Source organism: Mauremys mutica, chromosome 19, assembly GCF_020497125.1.
Source record: "Mauremys mutica isolate MM-2020 ecotype Southern chromosome 19, ASM2049712v1, whole genome shotgun sequence".
Lineage (NCBI taxonomy): Eukaryota > Metazoa > Chordata > Testudines > Geoemydidae > Mauremys > Mauremys mutica.
The window spans coordinates 17,330,437-17,358,338 of record NC_059090.1 but is presented as its reverse complement, the minus strand read 5'-3'; the positions used below and the strand labels follow the sequence as shown (position 1 = coordinate 17,358,338).

General features: G+C 41.9%; 1 protein-coding gene across 3 annotated transcripts in view; it reads left to right on the top strand.

Annotated features, from left to right (window-relative positions):
- The window catches only part of NLK (nemo like kinase), a 112,312-nt gene that overhangs the window by 61,767 nt on the left and 22,643 nt on the right, over positions 1-27,902 (top strand). For all 3 annotated transcript variants that reach the window (XM_044994006.1, XM_044994007.1, XM_044994008.1), the window contains exons 4-6: positions 24,584-24,690; positions 26,575-26,660; positions 27,608-27,817. In XM_044994006.1, coding sequence (XP_044849941.1) covers positions 24,584-24,690; positions 26,575-26,660; positions 27,608-27,817 — 403 coding nt within the window. The remainder of the gene's footprint in view (positions 1-24,583; positions 24,691-26,574; positions 26,661-27,607; positions 27,818-27,902) is intronic.

The window sequence follows — 27,902 nt, the reverse complement described above, 5'->3', positions numbered from 1 at the left end:
TCTAGAATATTTTTAGCCTTTTGTATAGCGCCCATCACCACAATATATAAGTAGTGAGTTATACAAAAAGTACATAGGAATATTATGATTCTGGTTTCAGCATCAAGGGCTGTGATTAAAATAAGAATAGTTTTGTTCCTCTTAGCAGGACTTTACCATCTTACAGATCTAGAGATCCCAATAAAAATGTTATGCCTACCCTGATCTCACTAATCGATTACTATTTTTAGAGCTAATTTACACATTTAATATACAAAATGTTAATTTATTGGAAATGTTTAGGAAAGTTTTTTTTAAACAGTTCTTAATAGGGAAATAAACCAGATAATCAGTGTACACTGGGATTATTTGGTTATAGACATATTTCCAGTGGAAAATAATTCATCAGACTCCTTTCCATGACTGATATTTAAAGTAAACTGCAAAACTTTACAAACATTTTAAAATGTTTTAAGAACCCAAATAAGTAGCAGAATATTTTTTGCAGACTTAAAAGGAAAAGGGTATTTTAAGGAGCAGATAAGTTAGGTAATGTAAAAGTTATTTTTATTAAGATACTTGGTTAATGTTTCATACTGAAGAATATATAGAAAGGGTATGTACTCAGTGAGCTTTTTAATGCAGGAGTGTGTTTGTCCTTTTCCCTTTTTATGAAACTTACGTTTTAGAGACTATCTAAATAATTTACTTAACTCACTTTCAGTTTCTTATAGTATATCACCATAACAAACATCATCATAAGGCTTGTAAATAAAGTAATAGAACTTTATTAAAAGATGCAAATAAATTTGTCGTTAATGGATTGTCAACGTCCAAGTTCAGTATTCTGTGTGTGTCCTGAAACAGGTCCTGTTTTAGATCATTTTATTGTTTTCAGTTGTGGTCAGGGAAATGTAAGTTAGAATTTGTCAAGTAAATGAACTGTTTAATAAATACATTGTTTTTAAAAGTTATTCTCTATGCAACATACATTATGTATATATCAGTTATAAATACCATACCTGTATTAGATAGGATTAAAGCATAATAGAATAGTTTGTAAAATTATAACATGCAAGCTATAGTAATGATGTCTTTAAGTTTAATCAAAAGTTTATCCAAACTGAGAGTTCAGAATGAATGTTTGCTCACCTGTGTACCCTCTTATTAAAATATTTTAAATCTATAGAACCAAAAAGCAGGTCACAGCTATATTACCATAATTTTAATGGCGAGAAATGCTAAGGAGAAATCTGAAACATTTCTGGGTTTTGTTCCCTTTTTAATTCTCTATTCTATTTTCCAGTGGAATCCTTTGGTCTTGTAATAAATAAATCTTAGCTAAATGGTGCTAACTTTTAGATACAGTTAAGTCCTTGTAGTTGTGAGAGAAACACCATTTTATGTTTGGCTTTTTTTCAAGAACTATGAACTTACAGGCTTACTAACTGAAGCTTGTTATATAAGAAACAAAGTTCATAGTGATGGAAGATAGAGGAATCCAAGGTCAACCCCAGAGCTGTTTTATTTTAAAATGAATAATAAGACAATTAACGTGGGCAAACTACATGAAACTAACTGTTAAAATTTTGGTCTTAAACCAATTAAGTGAAAGACTGAGAGTTGCTGAAAAGCCGCTTAGGGTAAAAACACAGATTCTATTTAAATTACATGCTAGTGGGGAATATCCTCAGACTTTTTTGTGTATGTGATATAACCCTATCAGATTTTCTGATAACAAATTAAAACTACGAGCGGCTAGTTTTCTGTGCCAAGATTTTAAATATAGTTTTCCAGAGGTTAGCTTTCTTCTTAGTTCCTAATATCCTCAGAAGTGTGAAAATAATATCAGGTTTGTCTGTTTGGCAGACAGACGTCCTCACCCTCTCCTTGCTTTTCATAGTGCACAATCCAGGATGTCTCTAATTTTGATTATTCTGTTACTTTCTTATTTGCCAAAATCATAATTGAAGAGGTCATCAATTTTTGGAATAAGCTTTATTTGTTAACTTTTGGCTTCCTCCTCCCCTGCAGAAAAATATTGCAGAGGCCTGCATTTAGTGCTGTATTTCAAATATTTCCCAGTGAACAGAAGATTTTATAGACGTATGGGGGAGGGGTGGGGGTGTGCGCGCGCACACACGCACAGGTATGTATGCTTGGGTTTTTGTGTGTATATATTGTAAAATTAAGAATCTGCAGGACATTCTTTCTTGCATACAGGCCTCCATATTTTGATAGTAGGCCTTCAGCCTTCTCTGCTGCTTTTTGAGGCAGGGACAAACTTGTGGGCACTCACTGAAGAGCCAGCCTATTTCTCTGTCTCTTGAGCTGCGGAGATTTCCTCTTCAGAGGTCCATATTCAAAAATAAATAATTCTGTTTCACTTGAACTCTGGAATATATTGGATCAAATGGAAGTTCTTAAATTTTTCAATAAAATAAAATTGGAAAAATAAAGATGACTTTTTTTTTTGAAAAATGGTTCCAGTTTTTTGACCAACTGTCTATCCGCTCAGAATTTTGAAATTCCCCATATTTTTCAACAAGCTCTAATATTGGCTGCTAAAAATATTTTACATTACTGAAAATTTCAGTAGCTCTCAATCTTGTAGGATCAGACTGTTTTGCTGAGGTGGAACAAATGGCATGAGAATGCAAAGGCGGCGGGGGAGGGGAGGAGTGCCAGGTTGCTGCACCTTGTTCTCCAGGTGCATTGAAGATGGAAGGAAAATGCTGCCAACAGTTGGGCTCCACCTCAGGGGGATAGCCTGTCATAGAAAGGTGCATGTACAGCTCCCTGCACCCAACTGTGTGCCTGTTCTCTCGTGCAAAGCAGGAGTCTGGTGCCAAACTGTCTTCAGTTAGGCCAAATGTAAGATTAGTCAAAGCTCCCAACCCAACCGTAGGACTCATCTCAGCTTGTGCATCTGATTGTTGGCTACCTGGGCTTGGCCCTTATATTGGAATAGAGTTCTTTTCTGCTAGAATAGATAACTCAGAAGGTGCATCTTAAATGCCAAATGGAATTTTTAGGCTGATTTTACAAATTATGTATCTTTTTGGTAGGGAAATATTTAGATAAATGTCTCCCTAAGGCAGCCGAAGAAGAACGAGAATCTCTGTACTGTTAGTATACAGTATGTGCCTGTAGGGCACATGTAGTTTTAGCTGAGGAAAAAGTCAGTCGGACGGAAATAATAACAAATTCCATGGAGACCATGGTATCTTCTTGCTTTTATGTTTTCACACCATTGAATCTAATTTGTCAACCAGTAGTGGCATAGTATTCGATACTGTCTGTGGAAAAAGCTTAATTTGCTTTTTTCCTCATCATGCACTAACTATAGCTTTTAATTATTTAAGGGTTTGAGACTGGGTATTGTGTAAAGATATGACACCATGTTATGAATTGCAATACCGTATGTTTGCTTTATTAAAACTACATCTGTGGGTTCATTCAGCACCTGATTCGTGAAATAGCAAGTTCAGCGCATGTGGCAAAAGGCTGGTAGGAAGAAGAATCTGGGTTCCATTCCTGCCTCTGTCACCATTTGGAATGTGCTCTTAGGCAAGTTGGTTGTGGTAATATGTTGTAAGGATTCCTCATATCCGTCACAGCAGTTCTCATTGAATTGATATAAATTATAGACTTATAGCAGATACAAGATTATAGTCATTATTCATTTCAAAATTATAGTAGGAGGAAATCTAAGCGAAAATTGCAGCAGTTATTTTTCTGATTAATTTAAATATTTGCAAAAAATTACCAAAAGATGATTGTTCCTTAAATGTTGCAAGCCAAATACGTTTATTTTTCCCATCAGCATTGCTATAACATGCGACCAAACACCAAGCAATAACTTTGTTATAGCATCTGTTAAGTTAGTTGTCAGTGTCCTTGTTCAGTCTGGTTTATTTTATCAGAGTTGTTTTAGTTTGACCATTGCTTTGTTATGTTTCACTCTGATACTTGAGGCAGGGAGGGAGAAATGGAAAAAACAGGTTATTTTTATTAGACTGGAAAAATCATTTGTCGTTAAAAACCTGTATTGTACACCCATCTTGCAAAGCTACCATTGCAATGTATATTTTTCTCTGTGTCTGGAATTAGAGATGAAGTCAATCTTGGAATTGGTGCTTAGAAATTGCTTACCCAAAATATTGAATGTTTCATTAGATTAGTCTGGATTGAGATGAGTTTTCTGTACACTTATTGTATGTTGATATGTTACTTCCCCAAACGCCTTTCAGGGCTAAGAAAACTGCAAGCTAATTTGTAGCTTCACAATAAACTGCTGATTTTAAAAGCATTTGTGCAGTAGAGTCAGAATATAAAAATAAAAGCTTTGTAAGTAATGATTTGATAATACATACTTGTATAAAGCAAGGGATTGTTTATTTGGCTGAGTCAAGCATAAAAATCTTTACAGGATTTATTTGTGGGTTAAGAGTACCCAGTTCATCAAATAGGATTGACTATTTCCACAGGATTTTCCATATAATTACAACATGGAATGCAGTACTTTTCCTCTGTGTAACTCTCAAGGTTGTGTAATTCATTAAATATTTCTCAGCTTGCATAAGTGGCCAGATCCTACATCTCAAGGTGGCATAAAACTAAATGGTCACTCAGGCATTTCCGTCATGTTATCAAGAATACAAAGTGCTGCCTTCAGTTAGAAAGTGGTGTGTTGTGGGTTGGAATAGGGCTATGAAAACAGTCTTTTCATTTAGAGAATCTGAGTAGAATAGCAATTGTTAATTACAGAAACAGAAAAGGCGTTCAAGAATGAACAAATACATTCTAGTAAAAGTTTTTTCTTTTTCTATTATCCTAAGAAATCTAACATTTTCAACTTGCAGAACCTTAAGAAAGTGATGCTTATAGTACTGAAAATTGGTAAGGCTAATCAGATTCAAACTTGGTCACGTAAGGGAGAATGACCTATATTACGCTTGTAATGCCTGTGGTGGTTTTACACCTTCGTCTTTATGCAAGATTTGGGGATAATTTTTAATTGAACTTTGGATAGGCCAGTCAGTTTTGTGTGTGAGAGAGAGAGCGCGAAGATAAATATATTGCTTGAAGTAGTCAGATTTTTTTTTAAGGACCTTCTGTAGCATTTAAAGTTTAAATAATTTTGGTTTATTTACAGCATGTATTTATTTTATATCTGTACAAAAATTAGAACTACCTTTGCATCTTATTGGTAATACCGTGACTACAGGGGTCATTTTGCAGTGTGTGTAACGTGTCTAAATTGTGTTAACTCAGCTATTGTGCAGAAATCTTAAACTGAACAGTATAACCTCTTCTCTTTAGTTTTAATGCCTTTCCTGGTTGAAATTGTGGAGTTGGTGATAATTTCATGCAATGTCTTTATATAATAAAAATAATAATAATTAAAAAAAAAGACTGCGTTGAGCTGGGTGGTGGTTCTCAAACTTTTGTACTGGTGACCCTTTTCACATAGCAAGCCTCTGAGTGCAACCCCCCACATATATATAAAAAACACTTTTTAATATATTTAACACCATTACAAATGCTGGAGACAAAGTGGGGTTTTGGGTGGAGGCTGACAGCTCACTCCCCCCCCCCATGTAATAACCTTGTAGCCCCCTCAGGGGTTCCAGCTCCCCGTTTTGAGAACCCCTGAGGTAGGCTGAGCCCTTCTGAGCAGATAGGGTTGGATGATGCTCCAGTTGCCTGAGAGGTTGCTCAAGTGACCATCTTTCAGAAGGAGCCAAAAGCTTTTCCTTAGGTAGCATTTTCAGGCTGTTCTGGCCTGTGCTGCTTAGCATTTAACTTTCGTCTTTTTATTCTAAACAAAAGCAAAAGTTAAGGATTTAAACCAAATGCAGAAGAGTTGAAAGAAAACTCCTGTGACTTGGCTTGTTCAAGCATTTCTTGCCATCATTGATATTGAAACAGCCATTCTAAACTTTTTTATATATTTTTATATATATATATATATACATACACACACACACACACAAATAAAATACTTTTGTCGGGGAAATCATTGTGTTTCCTATATTTTTATATTAAAAAACCCTTAAATTTCTACACAAAATAACATCCATGAGTATTCAGAACTAGGTGTACCGATATTTTTCTGCAATGTTATCCTGCATACATGGTAGCGCTAAAGTTGAAACTGATTAATTCAGTATCCCACACTTGCTCATTATACATTCTGCTTATCCTACAGGAAGCTTTAGTGTATTTAGTTTCAACCTCTAACTGAGCTCTTTGGAATTTTGTGGCGTATTGCTAGGCTTTTGGAAGGCTGTTTTTACTGGTTGATCAGGTTATAGTTATTTTTCTATTTTTGACCAATTTAACAATTTTTTTGACCAGCTGAAAATTCAGTTTTTTATATTTAGATAATCTTTGCTTGGGAAATAAACTATTTTGTTTTGTATAATACCCTATACTGATTGCTGAAGAAAAATATGAACACATTTCAAGGTCAATGATTCTCACCAAAGTGCATGCAGATTTTCCGTTTCTTACCAAGTTACTGGTTGCAAAGATTGGATATACTTTGCGGCTGGCTCTTTCATATGAACGATAGATAATACTCCCATCAGTGTGCATAGCTATTTCTTTCATGTGGACAGCAGTGTCTGAGACAAATAATCTTCATAAATTGGATTTCAGTTATCTGCACTAGTTAAATGCCCTCATTTTATTATGCGTCATATGAGTTATAAATCAGATCTAGGTTAAGGATTGCTTCCTCTGTGGGACTGTACTATCAAGAATATTTAAATTGGGTAACCATAATCTTTTATATAGATGTTTTTGAACAATTCTATATGTAAAAGAACAGAGGCATTCATTTTTTCATAAATGAAACTGATTTTAAGGATAGTGTATTTTGACAGTGTTTTATAAAACTCTACATAGGAGTTTGGATTTTAGTTTTTTGACGTTTGGATTGTATTGTTCATATGAAACTATTTTGTCTTGTGGTCTGATTGCTCCTTTCCAGGGAAATGATTGTCCTACAGAGGTGACAAGTGGCATACTTGGTTAAAATCTGTTACAACCAATGCACCTGTTCATATTTGCTTTTTAAAATCACACCTTTTAATGGGTTTGTTTTAATTTTTAGATAGATTTAGTGCACATAAAAGTAGTATTTTTATTTATTTATTTATTCACATAGATTCTGTTAATTCATTATTTCTGGGTGCTTAGGAAGTTTATTATTTTAACCTGTTTGTTCTGGGAGTCAACTTCCTGACACAAACCATTGCAACAATTGAACACTGAGGACCCTCGCCATAGAGGTACTGAAGTGAAATTAATGTATGAGAGCTTCATTGTATATGTTGATTGTTTTTTCCTTGTTTCTGTTTCTACTAATGGTAAGTGAACTTGAAGTTGTCCATTTAAGTTTTAACAGTTTATTTTTAAGAAAATAGCTCTAGAAGTTATTGTCGTTACTATTCATACAATGTCCAATTCAGGGAAACAGTAATAAATTTTTATTTAACTTGAATTTTTTTAAGAAGTGTTTGACCTTGTGAAAAATTAACAAATAATGACAGGGACTGCCAATTCTTTTCCCTTAAATCACCACACATTTTTCCAGATGGTAACTTCTTTACTTATTGCCAGTCCAACCTGAATTTGATACTCATAGATTTCGTTCAAGAGGTTGGTTGGTCATTAGTTTAGTGACTTGTTACAGTGATTTTCCACTTAGGATTTCACGTTGGCAAGCCCATACTAAACATCTGGAATGTCATTGAAAAATTCCATCTGCTGGTAAGGAGGAGCCGTACCTAAGTATTTGGCTTTGCTAATAGACACAAGGGGAGAAAACTAACAGGTACCGTATTACCCTTGTTATGTATTGCATATAATGAAAATGAGGGTAAAAATCTCTTCACAAAATGTAGATCCTGGTTCCTTGTCCTGTAGAACTTTTGAAGGTTCAACATCCTACCTTTTAAGATGTAAGACTTCACAGTCCACATGTTCCAATCCCCCCACCTCCCCAAAAGAAGTCTGCCAGCAAAACTAAGGAAGACCAGACTTGGCATTTTTTATATTTCTAAAGTTTAAAAAAGGAAAAAAGCAGAATCATCATCCCCTCTACTTTAACATGCACCTTTAAACCTCTGTACATCTCTTGTAAAAGGAAACATTCCAATCTTTTTTTTTAAAAGCTCTCTTTTAAACAGAGTGCAACTAAAAATGGGTTATTAGGACTAGAATCCCTAATAACCCATTTTTAGTTGCACTCTGTTTAATATGGAATGTTGTTTTAATGTCTGTATATGAATTTCCTTTGAGGTTTTGTAGAATTAATTGCTTCACTGTTGCCAAGTACAGTAACAGCACACATTGCAGATGTGTACCTGTGCTGCTGAACGTGAAGTTTAATGGGCAGATGTCATTGAATGTTATGCTAAATGCGTTCCATTTGCCAAGGAAACTTCTAAGATGCGGAACCTAGAAGCTTTTCTGGGAAAGGGAGATGTCGGTGAAAACAATCTGGATGAATCTTTTTATTTCCTTGGTGAATAAGCAAAATCCCAAGCTCATCTGGTGAGTGAATTTAAGGCCTGAATACTTAAAGACTGGATTGCTCCTCTAAAGGAATGAATAGAAGGTCAGGCTGTGGGTTTGACTACAGAACTGTTGGTGGGGGGGACCCTTACAATTCTGAAAACCAAGGATTTGTCTGGTCTACACAGAACTAAGTGTAACACAATAATGAAATGAATTATAATCACAACTTCTGTTATTTTAGTGCATATTTGTGTGTTAATACTTATTTCAGATTGAGTGTCCTATTTTGATATAGCTATTAAAAACTTAAGTGATATGTGTTGATTTAGCTATTTGGATTCCAATTAAACAAGTAGTGTCATAAGATTAAAAGTAGAAGGCTCAGAGGAACCCTAGTGCAGGAGTGCGGTTAAGTACACACTAATTATATGTAATTTGGACTTGATGTATATAGTTTAGTGTTTATTTTAGAAAACTCTCATTCTTTCATGTCTGATTCAAATCTTTTCTACTTTTATATGTAACCCATTTATTAACCATCTACCTCTAGCTAGTGGAAGATGCTTTATTTAATTTAATAGTAATCAAATATTATGGATGAGAGTAGTCTAATGTGACTGCTTGTGAAGCATGTACTTCGTATCTAAAGAGGATTCTAGGGAGATATGGCCCTTTGTCCCATGTAAATGTAAATCCTTAGACTAAAGGTAGTTTGGCAGCATGAAAACTTCTCCTCTCTTAAGAGGTCTGCCAAATAGATGGGATAATCTTGATGTTCCTCTCTTATTACATAGAATCTAGTGAGGTTTAACTTTTATAAGTTATTTATAACACATAATTCTAATTTTTGTATATTCTAAATTACCTAAATTTGTAACAAGCAAGTTTTTGCATTTTAAAATCTGTGATGAACATTCAATATATCTTACCTGTTTATTGATATGATTGTCCCAGTTTAACCTACTGAGGAGTCAGATATCAAGACATAATTAGGTAATGGTTGAGGCATTTGCCAGTCTCTATATTTTTATAGAAAAAATAGCACCGAAAATACCTTCCTAACATTACACAGTTTATTTCCATGTTGTAGCATCTATACATGGATAAAAATTTGAACTGTGCTTTTGTTTTTGCTGCAAGTACCACTCAAAGCTCTTACCTGTGAGAAATTGTACATGGGCTTCTGTGGTAAGTTACATGTGTGCCTTGCACGCCTCTCCAAGCTATTGACTGGGAAACTTAGCATTTTTGCCATGATCTGCAGGTGCTCTTTGCTGTCCTAAGCATAAGCTTTTTACAGACTTCATCATATTGCTCCACTTTACACATACCTAACCTCCAACAGACCACCAAGGCTCATACGTAAGCAGTAACAATTTACTTTACACAGGTGTAGAAGCAATGTTTGATTGTTCAACGTTAATCCATTTCTGAGCTGGAGTTGATGGCATATCCCCATAACCATAGGCATGGAAATGGTATACAAAAAAAGGTTGTGCAGAAATCCAACCGCTGTTACCAAGCTTAGATATGTATTCTGGTGGTATGATATGCCTAAGCTCATAGCCAACTGTTAGGGTGACAGATACCCATTTATAAAATGTTTATCCGTTTAAAATATGCACAGGTGCCAGTCAGTTACCTGGTTAAAGCAGTCTAAATATGAACTTTTTTACAAGGATTCATGACCATTAATTTTAGTGGATGTTATTGCATTGACGAATTACTTAATTTTGTTTCACTTTTTTATGTTTAAAAAACTTTACTGAAAGTGGTATAACATTTATAGAAATAAAATCAAAACAAGAATATATGTAAAGATAATATAAATAACAAACCTAGGAATCTAGCAATAAAATACTCAATCCCCATGGAAAATATGGAGCAAGAATCTGTCCTCTACAATAAATACCAGATAGTTGAGTGAAATATTTAGTCATAAGATTCCAAATGTTGAACAATCCATCTTGACAACATAACAGCTCAAATTATAAGTCAAGAAGATGGAGATCTAATGTCTTAATAAGAAGTTGTATACCCTCCGTATAGTACTGAAGGATTATTGGAGTATCTGAATTAATAGTACAGCACTTTTCTAGTATCAGTCCAGAATATTGCTTTCTAATCTTTTGTAGTATTGAATTCTGCAGCTGGAGAAAGACAGATGTTCTCCTTCTTCGCCAATAATTATTGCAGGCTTCTCTAGTCGCTCTTCCTCTGAAGATTTTCCCGATTAACGCTTATGCCAGAAGCAGCTGAAGATTAACAATATTGTCACTTTTTGTCAATCACATGTGTCAACCTGAATTGATGCACTGCAGGAAGAGATGTGCAGCAGACTTTCCCATTCTGTCTTAAGAGCTCTCTGACAGTGTTTCATGAGACATGACCTGGACAAATGCATCATTTAAAAATTATTCAAGCTCCCAATGAGAAGGATGACTGGTCATACTATCAGAGTGTCTATTAGAGTACACTGACCTCTCATTCTTTCACAAGACCTTTTCAAAATGTTATACAGTAGTCTTTTGGTTTTTGAATTTCTATCTTCTCCTTCCCTCATTGTTACTCATCCTTCTTTCTTCCCCCTCTTTCATAGACATTCTGCTTGCACCTGTTGAAAATGTGATATTTCCAAACCTTCCCCCTTTTTCTGAATAAGGTCTGCCTTTCCCCCCTTTGTATTTTTTGAAGGGCCTTTGCTATGGACAGAAAATCTGTTTTATGCGTCAGGAAAACTGAAATACCTTTGTTCCAAATGCTGGAATACCAGTTGGATAATGTCATGTGGAACTGAACATATAAATCCTAGACCCTCCTGTCTATGTGCACAAACGCACCACACTGACAAAGGAGTTATCATTTGAGGCCAGATAAAAGTATACATTCATAGCCAGGAGTCTAACCCTAAATGATAAACCAAAGTAGTGTGGGTTTTTTTTGCCCAGTCTGATCAATTATACAGTCATTTACTAATTAGTAAAGTATCTAAGTTTATATAGCTGAACCAACAGTAAGAGTAAATATACATTTTTATCTATGACCACACTGAAGTTGGCGTTTGAAGTATCTTGACAGAATTTCAAATGGGTACAGCTTTTAAAATATATGTTCTCAGACACGTGAGTTGAAAACAATTTCCATTTTCAGACTTCTGTCATCGTATTAGTTATATGGGCATAAGGGAAGCATGTTTTAATGATCTGACATAAACTCAGAAGGGACAGTAATCAAATTCAGCAGTAAGATGCAAGAAAGAGGCATTTTGTATTGCTTCTTGCATTGTGATTAAGCACTAAGATTTCTGAGACACGGACATCATAAAATTTTTGTCAGCCTCCCATAGAAGTTGTTTCCGCTGACCAGGCCTCTTGTTGATCAGTGATATCAGTTCACGCCTGCATGATTGTTACAGCAGGAATGTCACTGACACCACTGAAAATGGCTAAGTTAAGGGTTCGTACAGGAGCAAGCACTGGCTAATGGCACATAGTTTTTCAAAAATAAAAATAGGTTAGCAGAACAAAATTGTATCTTTTTCTATGTAATTTTCATTTTATAGAAACAATCTACTTATTGGGATTTTATTTTACTATAGCCAAATACTGGTTTTGTGAGGTTTTTCCTTAGTATTGTCTGAATATGAAACTGCTTCTGTCTAGAAAATGTGCCTAAAGTTAGGGAGATTTGTATACATGCTGGAAAATATCAAGCAAAACAGCTTCAACGTTTTTCTTTGCTTTAACTTATCAATTACATGAACATTAGTCACAGTAACCCCTGTCGATTTTTACAAAACGGTGATTCATTAGCAGCCGCCTTGGAGCCACCTAAAATTTCCTGAAAGTGTTAAAAATATATATGCTTTAAAAATAAGAGACAGTTTTGTGATAAGTTAAATAATACTTGCCCCTTATATAGTCCCTTTGATCTCAGGGTCTGAGTACTTTACAAATTAGCCTCATTATATCCCTGTGAGGTGGATGATGATATACCCATTTTACAGGCTAATCCAAAGTACTCTTAATTGACTTGCCCATACAAGCCATTCATACAGAACCCAGGAGTCCTGTTTCCATCACCTGAATAAGTACTAAACACAGATTTTTTCTTTCTTTAACCTTGAAGTTTATTTTTAATGTGCATAATATTGGATCATTATTCCTGTTGCAGATTATGTATACAATGAGTGTAGTTTTATTTAGTCAATTGTTTCATCAAGTACTTATTTGACTATAAGCCCCCCGACACACATGCGCGCGCGCACACACAAGGTCCATGCTTATTGCATCATTTATCATTAATCACTTCTTTGACTTAAATCGTGACTACAAGATTGACTTTGTTATTGAGCAAATACAAATTACATAATGTGGAAAGTCTTAATGTTAGCTTTGTATAGAAATACTTGACAATATTTTGTCACTTTCTCAATATCATATGTTCTTCTTCGAGTGATTGCTCCAATGCATTCCAGTTAGGTGTGCGCGCCGCGCGTGCACGGCTCTTCGGAAGATTTTTACCCTAGCAACTCCGGCGGGCCGGCTGGGCGCCCCCTGGAGTGGCGCCGCTATAGCGCTGAATATATACCCCAGCCGGCCCGTCCGCTCCTCAGTTCCTTCTTCCCGCCCGTGACGGCAGTCGGAACTGTGGAGTGCTCAGTAGTCCTCCACATCCCTAGCTCTCTCTACTGGTTTTGTATATAGTTTTTTACTGTTAGTATAGTTAGTTTTAATAGTTAGTTAGTTTAGATAAGGATAGGGGGAGTATTTTCTCCCTCCCCCTCCCCGGTGCGGGCTCATGCCCAAGGCACCGGGCTTTAAGCCCTGTTCAACGTGCCAGAGGCCTATGCCAGTGGGTGACCCTCCGGGCTCCTGCCTCCGTTGCCTGGGCGAGGGCACACCGTACAGATAAGTGTGCCATTTGTTCGGCTTTTAAGCCGCGGACGCGTAAGGACAGAGACAGTCGCCTCAAGCAGCTCCTTATGGAGGCGTCCCTCCAGCCCCGGCACCGTCAGCGCCTGGCACAAGGGCTTCTTCGGTGCAGAGTGCACCCGCGGCACCGACCGGCGCCGGCACCGTGGCCACGGTACCTAAACCGCCGCCGAAGACGACCCCGGCACCGCTCGCTCTCGCCTGCACGCAAGCAGAGACTGGCGAAGGCTGTGGCGAAGGCACGCACAGAGTCCACTACGAGAGTGGCTGCGGCAGTGCGTAAAACGGGCCCTGAGCCCTCGACTCCGGCTCCGCAAGCGCCGTCGAGTCCGGCACCGCCACGCTCCCCGGCACCGACCGAGGTGGAGCCAAGGCTGCCTTCAACGCCGGAGACATTCTCCTCTGCCAGAGACCTCATCAGGCTCATAGAGGCTCCGAGCCTCCGGCCCCCGGCACGCCGGTGCGGGCTGTTGTCTCTCTCGGCAAGCCCAGCCAGGATGACTAGGACCGCCCTCAGTTGACGAGCTGGCGCGGAAGACGGTCGAGGTCCCAGGTCCCGGTCCCGGTCCCGGCGCAGGTCCCCGTCCCGCCGCTCGGAGTCTCGTCGCCGCTCCTCCTCGCGGCACCGAGCACCATCCCGACGCCGGTCTGAGTCCCGGTACCGTTCTCGATCTCGGTACCGGTCGCACTCCTGGCACCGATCCAGGTCACCGTACCGTCGGTACCGTCGGAGGTCGTCTCGGCACCGCGGACTCCCGGAGTCACCTCCGGCACCGCGGATCCCGGTCACGGTCGAGCTCCCGGCGCCGGTCGAGCTCCCGGCACCGTCGGAGTCCACGCTCACGGTCACCGTCCCGTCGGCGCTCGGCGTATCGACCCTCGGTGCCGTCGGTGCATGGCCTCCCGCCGTCAGCGGTTCAGTCCGTCGGCACTACAGCACCGCCTTGGCCATCCCGCACGGCTTCCGTAGCCTCCGGTGCCGATGATACTACCCACCGGTGGCCTACCCCACAAGGACTTCCACATGAGCAGTGGGGCTACTGGGTCCCGTGGGGGACAGCATGAAGGTCAAGGTATCCCGTTTCCCAGGAGGGATGTGTGACCACCAGCACCAGGGTCCCTGAAGCGACTATTAGTCGGCCGCCTCCCTCTCCTCCGCACGAGCCATCTGCTCATCCGGTCCGCCAATCGCCCACGCTTCACGGTTCGGAGGAGGCTCACCCACCGGACGATAGAGCCGGAGCCGGTTCTGCAGGGTGCATCTTCGTCATCCTCGCCGGACGAGGCGGGGTGGCAGGGGGCTGCGACCAGCGAACCCCCGCCCATTGACCTCCGGGCCTTCCAAGACCTGCTTCGCAGGGTGGCGGCATCCATGAATCTTCCCGTAGAGGAGGTCCAGGAGGATGAGGACCCAATCACCAACGTGGTGGGTGCGGATGCGCCCGTCCGTGTGGCGTTTGCCCTTCGTCCGGACCATTCAAAAGAACGCTACTACGCTATGGCAGACTCCCGCTTCTATTCCTCCCACAGCACGCGGGGGTCGAGCGGAAAGTACTCAGCCCCACCATCAGGCTATGAGTACCTTTACTCTCACCCAACCCCGGACTCCCTCGTGGTCCAATCTGTTAACGACCGGGAGAGGCGCGGCCAACCTGCCGCTGCGCCTAAATCCAAGGAAGCCAAGCGCATGGACTTGCTCGGCCGTAAGATTTACTCCGCCGGGGGTTTGCAGCTTGAGGATCGCAAACATCATGGTCCTCCTCGCCAGGTAAGTCTTTGACATTCTGACGTCCTGGCGAAGTTCTCGGAGCTCCTGCCTTCCACATCACGCCAGGAGTTCTCCGCCTTGCTGGACGAGGGGAAGAAGTCCTCTCGGTCATCTATTACGGCCGCCCTCGACGCCGCGGACTCCGGGGCTCGGACCTTGGCATCCGGCGTGACAATGAGGCGCATCTCCTGGCTGCAGTCCTCCACCCTGCCGCCGGAGGTGCAATATACACTCCAGGACCTCCCCTTCGACACCCAGGGTCTGTTTTCCGAAAAGACGGATGCTCGGATCGAGACCCTGAAGGACGGGCGTGTTGCCATCCGCACGCTCGGAATGCACACGCCGGCGACGCAGCGCAGGCCCTTCCGGCCGCAGCCCTCCCGCTATCACAGCGTTATCGCCCCTACACCAGCAGACGTCCGACCCAAAATCGCCGTCGTCCGTCCGGCAAACCGCCGCAACCAGGGCCAGGCCGCTTCCAAGACCCGCAGGGGGCTAAGCAGGCCTTTTGATGGGACGATCGAGGACGGCCCATCACTCTCCCTACCGGATCCTTCCCCTTTATTTTACAAACCGCCTTTCCCATTTCTTTTCGGCGTGGTCCCGCTTAACATCGGACAACTGGGTGCTTCAAACAGTCCAGTCGGGATACCGCCTTCAATTTGTTTCGCCCCCGCCTTCCCACCCACCCTCCCTGTCCTCTTCAGGGACCCCTCTCACGAGCAAGTCCTCTTGCAAAGAGGTTCGGACTCTGTTGAGCGTGGGTGCCATAGAAGCAGTGCCTCAAGACAGGCGGGGCAGGGGATTCTACTCACGTTATTTTCTCATCCCCAAGGCGAAAGGCGGGCTACGTCCTATCCTGGACCTTCGCGAGTTGAACAAATATCTGCTCAAGCCCAAAGTTTCGTATGGTCACCCTGGGGACCATTATTCCTTCCCTGGATCCGGAGACTGGTTTGCCCGCCCCTCGACATGAAGGACGCCTACTTCCATGTCGCGATCTGTCCTCCTCATCGGCGTTACCTTCGGTTTGTGGTCAACAACGCCCAACTACCAGTTCGCCGTGTTGCCATTCGGACTCTCCACGGGCACCGAGGGTATTCACAAAATGCATGGCAGTCGTAGCTGCAGCCCTCCGCCGTCGTCAGATGCACGTCTACCCGTATCTCGACGACTGGCTGGTCCGAGCTCAGTCCCGTCAGCTCGTGATAGAACAGATGGCAGAAATTCTGTCTCTCTTTCAGCGGCTTGGTCTTCTCATCAAACACGAGAAGTCCACTTTGCCTCCCAACGCAGCGGCTGGAGTTCATCGGAGCGGTTCTCGACTCCACGGTTGGCAGGGCCTCTCTTCCCCGGCGGCCCGCCCGGCACCAGACGATGACCTCCATAATCCGGAATCTCGTCGCCTTCCCGACCACAACCGTGCGCTCCTGCCTACGCCTTCTGGGTCACATGGCCTCCTGCACGTATGTCACCGCATATGCGCGGCTCCATCTTTCGCCCCTTCCAGTCCTGGCTCGCGACGGTGTACCGGCCTCATCGAGACCCCATCGACATGGTGGTCACGGTCAACAGGAAGGCCCTCGACTCCCTCGCTGGTGGCTCACCCCGGAGGTCGTGTGTGCGGGGGTCCCGTTCCATCCTCCTCGCCCATCCGTTACGCTGACGACGGATGCCTCAGCGCTCGGTTGGGGGGGCCCACCTGGGCGAGCTTCACAACCCAAGGCCTTTGGTCGCCCCAGGAACTCGCGCTACACATCAATGTCCGCGAGCTCCGTGCCATCCGCCTCGCCTGCCGGACCTTCTGCTCCCACCTACAACGCCGTTGTGTAACAGTACTCACGGACAACACCGCTGCGATTGTACTATGTGAACAAGCAGGCGGAGCCCGCTCTTCTCCCCTCTGCGAGGAAGCGATCCTCCTGTGGGACTTCTGCGTGACCACTCCATTTCACCTAGAAGCGTCTTTTCTTCCGGGAGTGCAGAACACGCTGGCCGACCATATCTCAGCAGGTCGTTTCTCTCCCACGAGTGGTCCCTTCGTCCCGACGTTGCACATACGATTTTACAGAGGTGGGGGTTTCCCCGGGTCGACCTCTTCGCCTCCAAGGCGAACAGGAACTGTCACCAGTTTTGCTCGTTCCGAGGTCACACGCCGGGCTCTCTGTCGGACGCGTTCCTGTATCCCTGGCAGACTCTCCTCCTCTATGCCTTCCCTCCCTTTCCTCTCGTGCTCTGAGTTCTCCAGAAGCTGAGGAGGTATCGAGCCACCGTCATACTCGTGGCTCCGGCCTGGCCGAGACAGCATTGGTACACCCTGCTGCTCGAGCTCTCCGTTCGGGATCCCATCTCCCTCCCGTTATGGCCGGACCTCATCACGCAGGACTTCGGCAGACTCCACCATCCGAACCTGCAGTCCCTCCATCTTACAGCCTTGGTACCTGCGTGGTTGACCCACGCAGAGAGGGACTGTTCGGCGGCCGTGCAGCAAGTCCTGCTTGAGAGCAGAAAGCCTTCCACTCGCTCCACCTACCTGGCGAAATGGAAGAGGTTCGCGCTCTGGTGTGGACCAACGAGGGGCTCAACCCTTTCATCGTACCCGTCCCTACCATCTTGGACTACCTTTGGTACCTTAAGGTGCAAGGTCTGGCGGTCTCCTCATTGCGGGTACACCTGGCAGCGGTGGCCGCTTTTCGTCCTTCCCTGGAAGGTCGCTCCATCTTTTCCAATCCGATGGTCTCCCGCTTCCTGAAAGGCCTGGACCGATTGTACCCGCCGGTGCGGCGTCCGGCCCCAACCTGGGATTTGAACCTCGTCCTGTCCAGACTCATGGGTCCGCCATTCGAAACCGATGGCCACGTGTTCTCTTCTTTACCTCTCCTGGAAGACGGCCTTCCTCGTCGCCATAACATCGGCCAGACGAGTCTCGGAGCTCCGGGCGCTGACGGTAGGTCCGCCTTACACTGTCTTCCACACGGACAAGGTGCAGCTTCGTCCGCATCCGGCCTTCCTGCCAAAAGTGGTCTCGGCGTTCCACCTCACTCAGGACATCTTTCTCCCGGTCTTCTTCCCGAAGCCCCATGCCTCGCCAAGGGAACAACAGCTCCACACCCTCGACGTCCGTAGAGCGCTCGCTTTTTACATCGAGCGTACAAAACCTTTTCGGCGGTCTACACAACTCTTCATAGCAGTCGCCGACCGCATGAAAGGCGAGCGGTCTCTTCCCAGCGCATCTCCTCCTGGGTAACTCAGTGCATCAGAGCATGCTACGAGCTGGCTCGCGTTGCCCCCGGGCCGCTTCACCGCTCATTCCACGAGGGCGCAAGCCTCGTCTGCCGCCTTCCTGAGCCAGGTCCCCATCCAGGACATATGGTCGAGCGGCCACATGGTCTTCGGTCCACACCTTCGCCTCCCACTATGCGTTGGTGCAGCAGTCTCGAGACGACGCAGCCTTCGGCTCAGCAGTTTTACACTCTGCCACGTCTCACTCCGACCCCACCGCCTAGGTAAGGGCTGGGAATCACCTAACTGGAATGCATTGGAGCAATCACTCGAAGAAGAAAAAGACGGTTACTACCTGTAGTAACTGTTGTTCTTCGAGATGTGTTGCTCCAATCAATTCCAGACCCGCCCACCTTCCCCACTGTCGGAGTAGCCGGCAAGAAGGAACTGAGGAGCGGACGGGCCGGCTGGGGTATATATTCAGCGCTATAGCGGCGCCACTCCAGGGGGCGCCCAGCCGGCCCGCCGGAGTTGCTAGGGTAAAAATCTTCCGAAGAGCCGTGCACGCGCGGCGCGCACACCTAACTGGAATGGATTGGAGCAACACATCTCGAAGAACAACAGTTACTACAGGTGAGTAACCGTCTTTTCTCTATTCCAAATGTCTGCAGGTATTTATTTTTTTTTAAAATCAGTAGTGACTGGTGTATCAGTAGGTCATCCATAAAAATACTTCTCCCCTTAATTTGTACTGCTTCTTACATTGCTTCCTCTTTTATGCATGGCTTCATTTAATAGTTGTACTGAAGCCTTACATGCATACTGTGCTGTATCAAAGCTGTAAACTGCAACACGTGCATAGTAATACAAGCACTTGAAGAATTTCCCATTTAAACATCAAATTAATTTAATCTTGAGTCCAAATAATTATATAATTGAGAGGATTTAGAAAATCTTAAAATAGTTGGTGTAATTTATCGCAGTACCACAGGCCATGTTCTGTTATCTCGTTCTTTCCCATGCCTTCAGGGAGTGAATCTTCACTCATTATACCACTAGTTAAATAGGAGGTTTTCAAACTAGTGGTTTTTACTGAGCATCACAGAGCCCTGAACATTTTACTCTTGCCAACTAGAACAACAGAGCCCACAACACCCCTTACGTAATAGATGGTGATTCCACTGCCAGTTAATAATTAACATGGGTTGAGAGGAAATGCCAGCATATTTTTAACTATAAATGAGGATATATAGAAATAAGTTTCATGAGATTTTATTCCATTAATTCTAATACTATTCTTAACCAGGCCAGCCTTTTCTTACTTTGATATTAATATGAAACAAGTGTATTACAGGAGAATTATGATGAATGGGTTATTGCATTTGGGAAGTGGCAAGAAGAAACAGATATGGCACCACAGATTGGGCTAGTATGATCCTAATGTGCTAAAGTGGCTGAATGAGAGAATTCCCATCTCTGTTTCAAAGGGCATCCTGAAATGTAAAAATTATAAGAACTTCTCTGGTTAGAAATAAACTGTTGAAACCTTTTCCCATGGTAACATAGCAGCTGAACACATCTTTCACCATTTACTTCCTCAGGACCTTGCTAATTCATAGTCTGCTAATCCACATACCCCATAACTTGGCCAAAACATGGTCGTCTCATCCCAACCTAAATGTGAGATTTCTTGTCAATATACTATAGGTAAGGCTGCGAGTTGGTCACAGAAGTCATGGATTCTGTGATTTTTTTCGATGACTTCTGGTGCGGCTGACCTGGGGGTTGCCTGAGCAACTTGTGCGGCTCGCCCAGGGGCTGCCCCAGCCACTGCTGGGGCAGTCTCAGGCCACTGTCTCTCTCCCCTCCCCCTCCGGCAGGAGTTTGGGAGGGGGGCTCGGGGTTGGGGCACAGGAGGAGGTGAGCACTCTGGGCGGTGCTTACCTCAGGGGGGCTCCCCGGAAGCAGTGACATCCCTTGTTTCTAAGGAGAGGCATGGCCAGGGGGCACTGCGTGCTGCCTTTGCCTGCAGGCACCGCCCCCACAGCTCCCATTGGCCGCAGTTCCCGGCAAAGGGGAGTTGCGGAGCCAGTGCTTAGGGAGGAGGCAGGGTGCAGAGCTGTATGGCTGTGCCTCCGCTTAGGAGCTGAGGGATGTTGCCGCTTCCAGGGAGGCGCAGAGCTGAGTAGGGAGCCTGCCAGCCCTGCCAAACCCCCCACATCAGTACCAGCGCAGGTCCCAGGCCATGTGCCACTGCTCGCAGCCGCAGTGCCCCCGGGCCGCCCCTCCCCCTCAAGCACCTGCAGCACCCCTGGGCCACCACCCTCCCCAAGATTTAGTCAGAAGTATATAGTACAAGTCATGGACAGGTCACGGGCTGTGAATTTTTGTTTACTGCCTATAACCTGTCCATGACTTTTACTAAAAATACCTGTGACTAAAACATAGCCTTCACTATAGGACATGAGTTATGTTTATACATTATTGAAATTAAGTTAATACATCTAAGGAACAAAGTACACTTTCATGCAATATTGTTGGTTTTTGTTTGCTTTCGTCTCAATTTGCAAAATTTACTAATTTTGGTGGGTCTCCGAGTTGGTGTGAATTAGTGAGGGTCTATTGTGCTCTGCATTTTCCTTTATAATTGTCTGAAGCGAACTGGTACACTTTGTAGTTCTAATTTTATACGGCTACTTAAATAATTACAGCTGTCAGTAGCAATTTTCATCTGGTTGTAATGTTCAGTTTAGCTGTGTAATATAGCTCCAGTGACCTCCTACTGGCCAGCATATATTATAGATCAATTTAAATAGGAAAAATGCAAGTGTCAGTTAAAATATTTTATTGAAATCCCATAACTTTAGACACAGCCTGTTATTTTAGCTAAATATTAACAGGCCTAAGCAAAGACATTGACCTGGTTGGACACCAGCTGTTTAAGAGGCTGCCACATTTGCAAAAGACAGATACACTGAGCAAGTCCTGCTTTCACTCTTGTTTAGAGATCCTCATTAAATTATCCAGACACAATAATCAGATAGCTGCTGTTCAAGTTAATGGCACCTCTGAGCCCCTGTCAAGAGAGCTTTATTTAATGCGCAACAGACCTGGAGTGGTGCAGGTGCCATTTCAGGCCCTCATTTAATTTAAGCGGCTTTAGTTGGCATGGCAACTAGTTGAGACATCTGGGAGACATTATGCTAGGGATTGAGATTTAGGAGGATTTGTGGTATAGCAAAACAGAAATCTTATAATAAAGTGCACAGTATTGCTTTTGGGTTTTTGAATATTTTATTGGAAACTGTAGAATTTCAGGATAAGTTGCAGCCAGCAGGTAAAATGAAATGTAAAAAAGCTGGCATAACTATTAAAAGGAGGCCTTTGCAAAGTGGAAACTGCTTTATTAAACTAAAAATTATTGTATTGCAATGTTGCTGAACTTCTCTTTGGGTTACATTTATGAGAGAAGTTCTAGGGAAGTTTTTGTTAGAAAATTATGTGAGATGTCATTAATTTATTAAATATAACTTGGTAGGTTTTAGTACTGTACCAGTTAAAAAATTTGAATGCATTTTTAGATGATGTCTAAAACCTGGTTAGATATAGGACCTAAAAAATTTGATACTCGAAAGGAATGAAGTGAATGGTAATTTATATGAAGCAACAGATAGGGTTGGTGGGGTAAGCAATCATTTGGCTGGGGAAGAAAGGATCTTACTGGGTCATCGTACATGAGGTTTTAACTGTGCTGATTCACTAACCAAGGAGTGGTAAGAAGAAGGGGTGGAAATTCCTGACAAGGCTTGTCTGTTTATCAGTGTACTGGATTAGATATCTTTCTGAACTCTATCTCACAGTTAGTTTGCTGTCATTTGCAGAGTTATTTAGCAGAGGATTTAGCCTAGCTGTAAGTATTAAGGTAGTGGATGCACAGACGATCTAGTGGTTTTACAGGTTAAAGGTGGGATTTTTAAAAAGCACTCAACTCAGCATTGACTTAATGGTGTTCCCACTGAAATCACTGGTAAAACTCCTATCGACTTCAGTGGCTGCAGAGTTAGGGTCAACACTTTTGAAAATCCCACTGAAAGGTGCAGAGTTTACAGAATTGCCATGGCTGGTGCACAGCAGATAGGAATGCTACTGGATTATGTCTCATTCATAAGGATTTTTGTTTCCAAAAGTCAGTGTCAAGTGTGAAAGATAGAATTTTCTCTTCTGGATTAGTCCATACATTTTGTTATCCTGCTTCTGGCAGTGGCCCGATGCTTCAGAAGAAGGCAGGAAAAATATTATGCCCCTCACAATTGTGCAGTGCTGAATTCTGGTGGGTGGAAGTTGAGCTGTTCCTGTCCCCTGCAGAGCATCAGCTTATACCTCGAAGCACAGGAGAGCTGATTGCAATTCTCTTAGCTTGAATTGCAAATGAGACAGTGTGACTCACTGAAGAAGACACTGGACTGGGACTTGAGAGACATATGCTCTATTTCTGGCTCTGCAGTTGACCTGATGTGTGGCCTTGGCAAGGCACTTCCTCTCTGTGCCTTTGTTTCTCCTCCTAACCTTTTTTGACTATGTGGATTGTATATTCTTTGGGCCAAGGAGTATCTCTTAAATGTGTGTTTGTACTCTGCCCACCACTACTATCTAACCACAGCTGGGGCTCTCGGCATTATTATAATATAAATAATAATCATGTATTGAAAATAAGGCCACAATATTTGACTGATCATCTGCAACAGTGAGTACATTAAGTTACTTGTATATTAGTACAGAAAATCCCAGAATTTCCCTTTTCATTTTGAATGTGGCTGTCCCCTGCAAAGCAGCTGGGTAAACATAGTATGTTTCTTTATTCTCTTATCAAACTTGCTCAGTTTATACATCAAAATAAGATTTTTCGGAACCGTCAGCATTAGAAATTCAACTTGTTACTTGAAAATCAAGACATACTGGCTCTGCTTCAGACTGTCCGTCATTGCAGACGCTCATCAATAATAAAGAATGCAAATCAGTTCTTAGCAGGAAATTTTGTTGACGCAGGAGGCAGAATAAAATACAACTTGCTTTTCAGCAGCTATGTATGCTCTTTGCTGCTCACGTGAGCAAAAATGTGTCAGTAAAGTAAGCAGATATACCTGATGTGGTGAGCAGCTATCCTCAGCAGCCAAGGTACCCTTTTTGGGGTTTTTTAGGAGTTACTTTTTTCTCCATAACCCCCATGTTCAGGAAATTGACAACTTCATCAATTTCCTGACAATGTTGTTTCTGTGGTCCCTCTGCTGTATGTCTCCATTTGTGAAAGACAGTATTTTGCGATTTCTGAGCAGACATGTCCCCCTTCTTAATTTACATCTCTACATTGATGTCAGCAAGAATAACAGCACTTGGAATGTTCAGCTAGTGTTGTAAATCACCAGCAGCCTCCTACACCTGTTGCTTTGTGTGTGTGACAGCACACCAATTGGTGGCTTTTGCCTTTTCTTCCACATAGAGGTGCTATTTTTTAAAATTAGAACTTTGAAAGAGATTTACAACCAGTGATTTGTATGTGTGTGCATGGAAGGAGATTTGGAGCTTGTGGAAGTGAAATATTGATACTACAGGTAGAGCTGGCACAATGCACTGTAGAAACTTCCTATAAGAGCAATGGACTACTGACCTACAATACCCCTGCTTGGGCTGTATTTTCCAACTGTATTGACCTCTATCAATTGGTCTGGTTATGTGATGTGGATAAATTTCCACTAAGGGTTAAGATGAGGCCACCAGAATCGCATGTAATTTATTATTTAATATGAATTTTGAGCCCAAAATTACAGGCTTTAAAATATGATTAAATTAATACTGGGCATCTTATCCTTCATGAACCATGTTTTGTCTTTCAAATAGTTTTGTAATGTATATACATAAGTATAAATGTGGCTTTGTTCAGTAATTTAAGTTTTCTCTTGTAACTGAATTGTCAAGTAATTCTTGTGGAAGTCTGGAGATTTGACCTCTATTATATCAGTCAAGAAGCTTTATTCTTTTGTTATTCTACGGCTTTGAGCTATAAGACTTAAAATTCTTGAGAGCAAGAGTAACTGTTTCAAATGGATTATATGCTTCACTTTCTGTACTTTCCTTAACTAATAACTTGAAGATACGTTGTCACCGAATTGATGCAGAGTGACCTCCATAAGATTATCGTCTCTCCTCAACCACTCAGCTCGGATCATGTCAAAGTTTTTCTTTACCAGATTTTAAGAGGTAAACTTTTGTTTAAAATTGATGAAACAATATTGAACTAAGTGGTGTATTCTTACTTGGTAATTTTCTCTTCGTAGTTTCTGAGCTTTTACTCCCAAGACTTGCCTCACTAATGTGTAGAACAAGATATATTTAATAAATTGTTTTGTTACTTAATGTTGTCTTTGAAAAAATAGCAAATGTGTGCAAGAAGCTCTTGGCCTTGCTGCTTTTTTAGCGTACTGTATGTATAAAGGTGGCCATCCTTGTGTTTTAACCTGAATGACTTTTCTAATGGTTACTGAAAAAATGAAGCACAACACTGATTTTTTTTAAACGATGGATCTTGTGAAGTAAAGTGCCTTTTGAATTAGGGTGCAGAGAAGACACCTGAGGCCATCCTATCTGGTGAATACATTTTAGCCAGAACTAAATATGATGCTATATTGTACAACAACATAACTGAAATGGTTGTAGAAATGGCCGCGAAAATTGGCTCAGTACAAATAATCTTATGATACTGATTATAAATTTAGATCTTTCAGTGGATTCGGAAATTACTGATTCAGGTTAATGAGCTGGACTTCTGACTTGTAATCAGTTCTCAACTGCCTCACTTTCCATGTGTTCTTTTTGTTTTCCCCACCCGCAATGAAAATCAGGTGAAAATAAACAGAAGCCATTTTTTCTTGATTAAAAATAGTTATTGGGTTATATTCAGCAATGTCAGAACAAGGAGGTGTAAAGCACATCCAAAGGCGGTACTGTCCCCCAGCCAAGCCTGTAGCACCAGAGGAAAGGTTTATCCCTCTGAAGGACAAATTGTGTTTGTGCCTGTCGCGAGTTGGCTTTAGAGTAAGTGGTAGTACACATCAACTTTAATTTCCGTCAAGATGACAATGTAATGCTGCCAATTGGAGCCTCTTCAGAGAGCTCTGTGAATAATTTTGGATTCTATCTGCCCTGGTCACTTGACCTTTGAGCAGCACTACCCATTTTGTCTGCTACATTTCCAGTACCTTGTGAACTTCACACTGACATCATTCCTTTCATGGACGCTTACTCCATGATGAGCTTTAGTGAGGTGCTTCCTGAATTGTTTGTTTTGTTAAAATGGACCAGAGTTGCGACCACGGAGACTATAAAAGCACAGGGGAAGCAGCTGCGAGGGGGATAACTCATGGGAATGGTTTGTCCTCTCCCCTCCCAGCCTGATGAAAGTTGAAAGGCCTCTATTGGCAGTGACCAAATGCTCTGGGTTGCTTTGTTTTGTTTTGAAATTTTTTGTAGTAATAAAGTTAGCCCTGAATAAAGGGCCTTGGGCTAAACTGTAGTTTGGAACTTTATTTTACATTCCACGGCTGGTGTATCTGCCCACCAGTTTACAAGGTAATAAACAACAGAAAATCATCACAGCACTGTGAGCTGTAAAATAATTACATTGAACTAAAACCTGTGTTGTATATTGTACTGCCTCACGCTACTTCCTCTTGAACACTCCTCTTAAAAGCTTCTAGTTATACTTCCATTGCATGTTAGTGCTTCAGAAATTATGTAATTGAAATAGATATATTGATTTCTAAGAACTGTTTATAATATAATAATTTTTATACAGTAATATGGGTACTTTTATAGGAAAACAGAGGAAGAAAGTATGTTGAAAAGTATGTCTGCTTAAATAATTTGCTCTCTATGACCTGGATCCTGCAAAGACTTATTTATATGTTTAACGTCATTCTTGAGTAGTAAAGTAGTGAGTTAAAGTCAATGGGACTACTAGCAGTGTGTAAAGTTAAGCAGATGCATAAGTCTTTGCAGATTCAGGATTTATGATGCCTTTCAGGAAAATATGTCCTCAGTCATAGATTATAGTAGAGAATATATTTACTTTGTTTAATATTTCAGGTCTGAAATATCTACATTCAGCTGGGATTTTACATCGAGACATTAAACCAGGGAACCTACTTGTGAACAGCAACTGTGTTCTTAAGGTGGTATCTACATTTATTCATTTAAAATTTGTACAGTTCATTATATATCAGGGGTCACGGTCAAAAAGATTTGTCGGTTAATAGAATCTTTCCCCAGTTAAGTGTTTTCATAAGTAAAAGCAGCCCCACATCTTCCCCCCCCCCCCCAAAAAAAAAAAACAAGAGTAAAGCTATATGGACAGAAATTTTTTTCCATTGACTTCAGTGGGAATTGTTGTGTGCTTAGCTGTTTTGAAAAGCCTGTAACATGTTGCTACAGCACTGTCAGTAACACATTGCCACTATGAAGGTGGCAGTGAATGCTGGAGATTTCTCCTTTAATTTATTTTTATACTTTTAAGGATAAGGAAATGTGCCCTACTGTAATTAAACCAGCTTTCTTTGTTTTTAATTTAATTAGGTCCTTATTTTGAAAATCTTGGCTGGCTACTTTTTCCTTTACCCTAATAAAAAGAAACTAAAAAAAATTAAGAATAGCCGCACTCTTTAGTGACAGGAAAGGCCAAATCTCACTGCTGACATCTTTAAGGAGCACTATCAAAAAAGGAAATATGTATTGGAATGAATCATTTCGAGCCCAGGAAGTTGTCAGTGATCTTTTAAGAGCAAAATGCTGGATTGGGTTTTTAATATTAAACTTAACAGCGTAATGCCAGCTGAAAAATATATTGTCACTTCAAGAAAATCTAAATAATTATTTTAGATATTTTAGGTATTTAAATATTTATGCAACTAAATTAACATAATAGGCCTCCCCAAAACAAACACTTAATTTAAAAAAAAAGAAAAAAAGTAAAGTTTGCTTATGCAGTTATTGCAATATGCAGATTTTTAAAAACAATTAATGCTGGTTTGGGATTTTATACGTTGTTACTAAAGACATATCTGTGTGAAATGCACTAAGTATTTTGGTAATTTTTTTTTATTTATTTACCTTCTCAATTTAGATTTGTGATTTTGGATTGGCCAGGGTGGAAGAATTAGATGAATCTCGTCACATGACTCAGGAAGTTGTCACTCAGTATTATCGGGCTCCGGAAATCCTGATGGGCAGCCGTCACTACAGCAATGCGATTGATATTTGGTCTGTGGGCTGTATCTTTGCAGAACTACTTGGCCGAAGAATATTGTTTCAGGCCCAAAGTCCCATTCAGCAGGTATAACTAAACTTCACGGTAAAAGTCTTCACTAGAGTGTCCTGCAGAATTCCTTGAAATCACCACCTTTGAACCTCAAACCTGC